The sequence below is a fragment of the Hordeum vulgare genome, chromosome 4H, assembly GCF_904849725.1.
Source record: "Hordeum vulgare subsp. vulgare chromosome 4H, MorexV3_pseudomolecules_assembly, whole genome shotgun sequence".
Taxonomy (NCBI): domain Eukaryota; kingdom Viridiplantae; phylum Streptophyta; class Magnoliopsida; order Poales; family Poaceae; genus Hordeum; species Hordeum vulgare.
This window is the reverse complement of record NC_058521.1, coordinates 546,776,262-546,784,647: the sequence shown is the minus strand read 5'-3', so window position 1 is coordinate 546,784,647 and position 8,386 is coordinate 546,776,262. Positions and strand designations below refer to the sequence as shown.

Here is an 8,386-nt window from a genome sequence, read left to right as displayed (position 1 = left end):
TCCATGACCCGCAAGGGTAAGCGGGTGCGGGACTCGGGGGAGTCGGTGGCGGCATGTGCGGAGCGGAGGGCTGCGGCCAGGGATCTTCCGCCTTTAGGTATACATCTTTCTTCCAACCCTCCTCTACGCCCTCCCCTATTAGGCTAGTGTTGCCTTCTATGTCCGGTAATCATTTACTGCACGTTCTCGAGGATGTGGGGGTTTCCTTTGATGCGGGGTTTCGGTCTCCTTTTGCTATTCTTGCCATTATCCGGGCTAATGAGGTGGCTCAGGATGCCATTGCGAAGGCTAAAGACCTGTCTGTAGCGAATGGGATCGCTGCAGCCTCGACGAGTGTGGAGGTGGGTGCTACTGGTAGTGGCTAGTCCCCCCTCCACCTTCTAAGCACGATCCTCCTAAACGTGCCAAATCCTGCATTGCCCCCTGCAGGTCGAGTCACCGTATCAAAAACCTATCCTTAAAATGAGAGCCCTCTTCTGGAATATTAGAAGCTTCGGCGCTAGGGGCGCCGTAACCAAATTAGGGATGTTGTTAGAGGTGAGAACATTGATGTTATTGGGCTTGTAGAAACTTTCAAGGTATATTTCTCACCTAATGAATTCTCCGTAGTTGCAGGGATGGACATATTTAACTGGGACTTCCTTCCCTCCTTGGGTCACCCTGGTGGGATATTACTGGGTACCAAGCGCGATTAGTTTGATCGTGTGGCATTTCATCATGGTGTTTTTTGGGCCAGCACGGTGGTGCATCATCAAAGTCTTAATCGCCTTTTGGAGATCATGGTTGTCTACGGTCCTGTTGATCACTCTCTGTCCTCCTTATTTCTGGATGAAATCACTAATTAAAATGGATGCTTGTGCGCTTCATCTACTGGTTGGGGGGGGGGGGCTTTAACCTCCTTCGCTCCCCTGCGGATAAGAGTTATAATAATTTTTCCTCGCCCCTGGCCGATGCTTTCAACTCTTTCATTCGTGATTGCACTCTTCGAGAATAAACGTAAGTATCGGTTGGTCAAATGGAACATCATTTGTAGGCCCAGAAACATGGGAGGTTCGGGCATCATTAATATCGCGGTGATGAACACATGCCTTATGATCAAGTGGTGGTGGAAAATTATGTCCTCGGGCCGAGGCTCCCTTTGGTTATCTATTCTCAAGGCGAAATGTTTTCCCTCCTCTAATCCTATGTTCGCCTCCCCTGGGGGCGGATCCCAGTTCTGGAAGGATTTGGTTAAGGTGCGTCCGATATTCAAAGACCATGTCAAATTTCTGGTGGGTAATGGCGCCTCGACCCGGTTTTGGTTGCACTGGTGGTGTGGGGACTCTACACTCTCGGTGAACTTCCCTACGCTATTCACTTTCTGCCCTAAGCCTGATATTTCCATTGCGGAGCTTGCGGGTGATAACTGGGACTTGGCCTTCCGGCGTGCGTTGTCTCCTGAAGAGTTGGTTCAATGGAAGCATCTTGCTGCTCTTTTTCCCTCGCTCTCGGAGGCGAAAGACTCGGTGGTCTGGCCTCACTCTTCCTTGGGTCGCTTCTTGGTTAAATCCTTATACTCTAAGTTGATTGTTGGTACTCCTTCGACTAAGTTCTGTCAGATTTGGCGCTTGTGTATTCCTCCTAAGATTAAAATCTTCATGTGGTAAGCTTTCAGGGGTCGCGTCCCGGCGGCTGATCAAAGGAAACGCAACGGCCCGGGCTCGGACCGTTGTGCCCTATGTGATGCTTTGGAGGACACCAATCATATTTTCTTTCAGTGTGCCTTGGCTAAATTGATCTGGTGTTGCTTTCGCTCTTGGTTGCAAGTGACTTGGGCCCCTTCGTCTTTCTCTGAGCTCCGTAATCTCGCTAGTCCCGTGGTGGGGAATACGAAGCGTTTGTTCTGGATTGGGCTGGCGTCGGTGTGTTGGGCTTTGTGGACTACCAGGAACAAGTTTACTATTGAACATATCTTTCCTGCTAAACCTGTTGATTGCTTATTTAAAGCTTGCTTGTTCCTGCAGAAGTGGAGATTATTGACTAAGCTTGAAGACAGACACAACTTCGATCTGCTGGTCTCTAAGATTCGGGCCTCGACTTCTTCCATTTCCCGGCAGGAGCCTCATGTCTAATCTCGGAGTGGCTGTGGGCTTGGAGGCAGGCTGTCCGTGTTGCGGTTTTCTTTGGTAGTCCGGCCTGCGTGCCGTGGGTTTGGCTCGTGTACCATGTATCTGACTTTCTACTTCGCGTCTCGTCTTGGTTGGCGGTTCGGACTCGTGTTATGTGTTGCTTCTGACTCTGTCTGATGGCTTTATTTATAAAGTCGGGCTCATGCATTTTCTCGGAAAAAAAGGTACAGCTGCTGCTGCGGCGTATCGAGCTAGCTTATGAGTCCAGTGATCCTCACAGTTGCTAACAAGGCAAGCAATGGCATCAGGGCAGGGGGCTTGTAGATTTTGTGGTGGCTCTCCTGGGCTGTGGGTGTGGCATTATGGCGTGTACAGTCCGGGCATGTAGAGCAAGGCCTCCATCAATGGGGAAGGAGGTGGAGAGATTTGAGTCATTTAAGGTCACTCTACTTGTCACCCTTCAATGCCTGGCCTGGCCTGCCCTCTCCTTCTTAATGGGGTTGGATGGAGGCCATTTAAGATCCCTTCTTTAGTGTCCACGCCCTCCCCTGCATGACCCCATCAATCGTAAGCAGCTGGCTCACTCAATTCTCCTGCCTCACCTCCTCCTATAACTTGAGTCGAGTTCCTTCCGTATATATATATACAGGGAGTGGTGGTGTCATCACAACACCAGCCAACAGCCAGAGATCGATGAGCACTGAATTCTTTAGAGTGCACAAGTTTCACCAGGAGTTGAGAGCCAGGAGGATGGAGATGCAGCCGGAGCTGTCGCTGGGGCCAGTGTGGCCGGCGCTGGGCTTTGCCTCGGCCTCGGAGAAGAACACCAAGCAGAATAGCTCGTCTTCTTCCGAGTCGGACGGCAGCTCCCGGAAGAGGAGGAAGCATTACAACGCCTGGGAGGAGGAGCCCGTGTCGCACCCGCACCTGGAGCTCCATCTCAATGACCCCCTGCCCCTGGACTGGGAGCAGTGCCTCGACCTCCAAGTGAGTCCCTCCTTGCAGTCTTCATCACTCTAGCTAGCCAGTTATTCTGTGTAATACTCTCCTACGTTCTACTCGACGCACAGCTCATTTCCGTCGCTCCACATTTCTCTCAATTAAAACAAAATCTAGCATGTCTACGGCGCCGACACGTGTTAAGAGCCGGTAAAGTTAATTTTTTTTGTAACAAAAGCTATTTATGGCGCGGTGCATATATATGCCCCGCCACGTACGTCGTCTGTCGCACATGGCAAAAATGCATTGTATTGGTGGCAAAAATGCATGCAGAAAGCTGCACGGTGTGATAGTTTCCCTACCATCTGTGACGCCCACGAGGCATCTTTCTAGCAGTACCACGTTGCCTAGAAGATGCAAGTATAGATAGGAGAGATGCTGTCATGATGGCCTCATCATTTGATTTAATGCGCTATATATGCAATGCTTGTTTTGCAGTCCGGAAAGATGTATTACCTCAACAGGAAGACTCTGAAGAGGAGCTGGAACAGGCCCAAGGAGCAGGGCGTGAACCTGGAGCTCAACATGTCCACAACGCCGACGAAGCAAGCCGTCGTTGCGGACGACGGCAACACCGGCGCCACTGCTCCTGCTACCCTCTCACAAGCAGCAGCGACAAAGAGAGGCGGCACCGCCGGTGGCAACATGATCGCCGTGCCATGCAGCAACTGCCATCTCCTCGTGATGATGTGCAAGTCCTGCCCCACCTGCCCCAACTGCAAGTTCGTGCAGTCGTTGGCGCCGGCGCCGGCGACGCCACAAGCGGCAGCTCACCGCATGCTCGACGCCGCCGTGAAGCCGCTGCAGACCCTGAGCCTTCTCCACTAGGCGGACAGGATGGCTGTAGAGAGGAAACCCTAGTAGCTACTAGACCTTACCAAAATCAGGGTTAGGATTTGGGGGAGGCACCACCGACCACCGACTATGCATGCATGTTGATCAAGGGCTGGGGCAAGTAAGTAAATCTAGTGTGTACGTAACTGTCATCAAGTATAATTAATCAATAGTAATGGTGATAAATGTGGCAGCAAGAGATTGATGCATGAACGCTGTACTGCGTGAGTACACTCACTGTTGCTCCGGCCTTGAATGAAACTGAGGCAATAGGGCAGTGAAGGTGCCGTCCTGGCCCTTGTCTTGTCCATTAAAGAAGAGGGTGGACGGCCGGTGATGGCGCTGCTAGGTACTCCAGCTCCTCGGCGCCGCCATAAAGGCCTTCACTGGAGTAGTAGATTTGGGCCGAGGGAGTGAAGAGGAGCATGAATGCCGCACGTACTCGACTCGACTACTCGCTCCTTCGCTTGCACACTCTATTCCCTTCCATGTCTCCTATCCCCAAAACACATGGGATTAAGCCGCACTGACTCGCACTCAGAGTGAACGAGCAATAACCTGAGATGAGATGGCTACAGAAACTTGGTAGCACTCTGAGCAAGAAGAGGGCGAGGGATCCTAGGTTGTGCAAACTGTGAGTGCTGAGTGCAAAGCTACACAGCACACGACACTTATGCATGCAATTCAGGATATATGCATCTCACTCACCCTATGCCCATGCTGATGAGCGTGCACTTCTCAACGATACTGCTTACCTCAATAGCATTGTGAGAGCCTTTCCAAAGCGAATTTTGGATACCTTGTAAATGCTCTATGGCTGGCCATCTGCACATGTTTGCATAAGAATTAGAATTACCTTATTAGGGAATCTACATGATAAAAACAGAGCTAAGAAGTAGCCGTAAGAACCTACAGTTTGGTAGTCAGAAATGGTCGGGGGGTCAGTCGATCGAGTTACTTAGAAGTATAACAGTTTCTCCGCATGAAATTTCTGACCAAACCTAGACCACTGCATAGCAATCAGAATGGCCCTTCTTTTTCTGTCCATGTATTTTTTCAAGACAGCAGGCATCTCGCTATTTGACCGTAAAATGAACCAAATGTATAACATCAGGTCGTTGAAAAAACTATGTACAACACGAACCTGAGCTTTAAATAAATGAAATGCTGTCTGCTGCTAAGTTTTCCTTTTCCATCTACACTCAGTGCTATTATGAGGTGCATGAACAAGGAACAAAACACTGTCACAGTCATGTCAAGTTAGAGGAACACAACCTTCCAATTTTAAATGGAAATAAATGTTCTTGAATGCTGCATATATATCTTCTGAATGAACATGTGACACATCTGCCCCAAAACACGCGTGAAACTTTCCATCCATCTCAATAATACTATAGCCAAGGCCCGGGGTTCTTCTTTACCACAGTATCTCTCTCATCGACATCCTCAGCATCTTCACCTGATCACATTCATTTTTACTTGCATGTATTTGGCATACCCTTTGCAACTTCGAATGCCTCTTCAATAAGTCCAATTTTACCCAAAAGATCAATCATGCATGCATAGTGTTCTGCTTTAAATTCAATCTGATGGCCCATTTTCATTTCTTCAAAATACCGCCGACCTTCTGAAACCAAACCACTATGACTGCATAGTAAGTACCCCAATGAATGTGATCTCATCAGGCACACAATACATGTTCCTTTCAACCGCTCAAATAGATGAAGGCCCCGACGACCAAATTCCAACTTACTACATTTCTCTCTCCCATCACAGCAAATGATCTTGATGCTGCATCCAAATCTCCACATTTTTCATACATATCAATGAATGCATTAGCTAAAATCACGGCAAGTACAGCCTTACTACTGATAATGCAGTTATCATATATTCACCTACCAAGATCCAGGTAGCCCAACTGAGCACGCGCCGAAAGCACACTCACAAGGGTCGCATTGATCGGCTCGACACTTTCTTCAATCATCTTTTTTTTAAACAACCTCGCTGCTTCCTCAGGCTGATTTGCCTGTGAATATGCAGCGGCCATGCAACTCCAATAAACTGCATTCCTCCTAGGCATATCATCAAACAGTTGAGCTGCGCTTTCTATTTCTAAAGTTTACGCATAAACGTTAACCATGGTCCTCCAGGAGTACACATACGACGATAGCACAGCAACCAGGACGGGCGTGGAGGAAACTCCTTGTTGCTGCGGTGCAGCTCCGCCGTTGGTGGCCCGAGGACGGCGGGAACAGTAGCAGTCCCTGAACAGTAGATGCAGCGACCCCCTCTCCGGACCCGGCGTCGCAGGACGACGCGACGACCCTCTCTCTGGCGTAGTGGCGTCACAGATGCGGGTGGACACGAGACGGTAGAGATCACAGAGAGAGAGAGAGAGGGGGGTGGAAGGAGGGGCGTGGGGGCGGGCGGAGCGCGACCAGGCCGCCAGCAGCGGCCGCTGGAGCAGCACTCTGTCTCTCGAAGCCGCGAAGCCCAGCGCCGCACCAGTCGGGCGATGCCCTTTGGTCTTTTTCTTTCTGCGAATATATGAAAAGAAACAGAAAATGCATAGCGGTGGGCGTTTGTGTAGATCAGATACCTCGCATGCCCGGGAGGTATCCCATCACGACGCGCGACGACTATGGGCGGCCCGGCCCGCCGGTCAAAACGTAGTGCGCGGGTCGCCCGATCCGTCAGCTATATGCAGGCCATATCATTAAATCTTCATGCAGTAAAAAGTTTCGATGCAACAAATTCTGTTCATGATGCAGTAATTTTTGTCCACAGTTACAACAAAAATACAGTGGTAGCAAAAAAATCAACGTAGTTGTAACAAAAAAACGAAGATGATGATGCGTGGTAGCAAAATAAAATAAAGGTTATAGCAAAACAATATGGTAAACTCGGGTTACAACTCTAACGAACGCGTATGCAACCTTTTCAGTGAACGGTTGCAGCAAAAAAATGATACCGGTTGTAGCAAAAATTAACACGATTGTAGCAAAAAAAACACCGGTTGTAGCAAAAAATCCGACGAACTGAGGTTGCAACCAAACGTATATGCAGCTTTTTTAGTGGACATATGCAGCAAATTTGGACACCGGTTATAGCAAATTTAAACGATCACCATAGAAGAAAATGTTGCATGACCATACGCACGGGTCGCGCGCGAGACGTGTGGGCAGCGAGCGACGGACGCTTTGCTTCCGTCGGCGCGCCGAAGGGAAATCGAGGTTTACCTCCGTACAACAAGAAGAACGAACGAAGGATGATACGACCGTTTTGCATCATAAATTCGTATTGATATTTATGTTATTCTTATCCATTATTCTTCATTATAATATAATTTTTATGTTTTTTTCTCTGAATATGCAAAATATATCACAAAGATAAAAATTACCGAAAATTAAAATTCTGAACCTCAAAACCAAGAAAATGACTGAAAATTCACTCGACTCCAAATGACGTGAAACTTCACGATTTTTTTATGAAATATGTAAAAAGTATTGGGCCAAAAATATATGAGATGGGGTACCTCCTGGCCACAAGACAACATGATGCTCCTTGTTGCCTTGTGGGGCCGAGCAGGTCTCCCAACCCTCTTTTCTCCTATAGGGTGTGTTTTGTCCTAGAAAAGAACCATAAGCATACTTTTGGGAGAAGCGTCGCCGTCTCAAGGCGAAAACTTGGACATAAGCCTTTTACTCTCCGACACAGAGATTATGTCGGTAAAACTTCCTTTCGAGAGGGAGAAATCGAAGCCATCGTCGTCACCAACACCCCTCCTTTGTCAGAGGACCAATCTTCATCAACATCTTCACCAACAACATCTCATCTCAAACCCTAGTTCATCTCTTGTATTCAATCTTTGTCTTAAAACCTCAGACTCGTACATGTGGGTTACTAGTAGTGTTGATTACATCTTGTAGTTGATGCTTGTTGGTTTAGTTGGTGAAAGATATTATGATCTTTTAAACCCAGTTTACTGGTAGATATTATGCTTATTGGTACATATACTACTTATGTGTCCATAACCCTTTAAACCCAGTTTCTTTTCATGATAGTTCATCATACCTACCTATGGATTGAGTAAGATCCTTCAAATAAGTTATCATCGGTGCTTGAAGCAATAAAAAATGCTCTTAAATATGTATGATCTTTTATTGTAAGGGAACATAGGGTTTGTACGATCTTGTGATGGCAAAGAAATAAAAGCGGCAGACTGGATAATAAAGTTTCTATCAGAATTCAGTCAAAAAAAGTTTGCTATCATAAGGGGCAATATAAAGTGACGTTCTTTACATTAAGAGTTTGCACATCTCAAAATTAAAATGCGCATGAAAACCTCTACTTTTCTCTATGAAGGGCTTATCTTTTACTTTCATGTATTTACTTTTATGCAAAAGTAAATAAATGTTTGTCCCTATTCCTACCTATAAACTCTC

At 47.5% G+C, this 8,386-nt stretch overlaps 1 protein-coding gene across 1 annotated transcript; it reads left to right on the top strand.

Moving 5' to 3' along the window:
• The first annotated feature begins 2,663 nt into the window (after positions 1 to 2,663).
• LOC123446895 lies at positions 2,664 to 4,138 on the top strand. Its single transcript, XM_045123438.1, has 2 exons — positions 2,664 to 3,095; positions 3,546 to 4,138. The coding sequence occupies exons 1-2, from the start codon at positions 2,802 to 2,804 to the stop codon at positions 3,933 to 3,935; spliced, it is 684 nt and encodes a 227-aa protein (XP_044979373.1). The 5' UTR covers positions 2,664 to 2,801; the 3' UTR covers positions 3,936 to 4,138.
• Positions 4,139 to 8,386: the final 4,248 nt, after the last annotated feature.

Excerpts from the sequence above, each read along its gene's own strand:
- LOC123446895 (XM_045123438.1), top strand. The coding sequence starts at position 2,802 with ATGAGCACTGAATTCTTTAGAGTGCACAAGTTTCACCAGGAGTTGAGA. Across the intron at positions 3,096-3,545 it reads AGCAGTGCCTCGACCTCCAA|TCCGGAAAGATGTATTACCT; the intron begins GTGAGTCCCTCC and ends CTTGTTTTGCAG.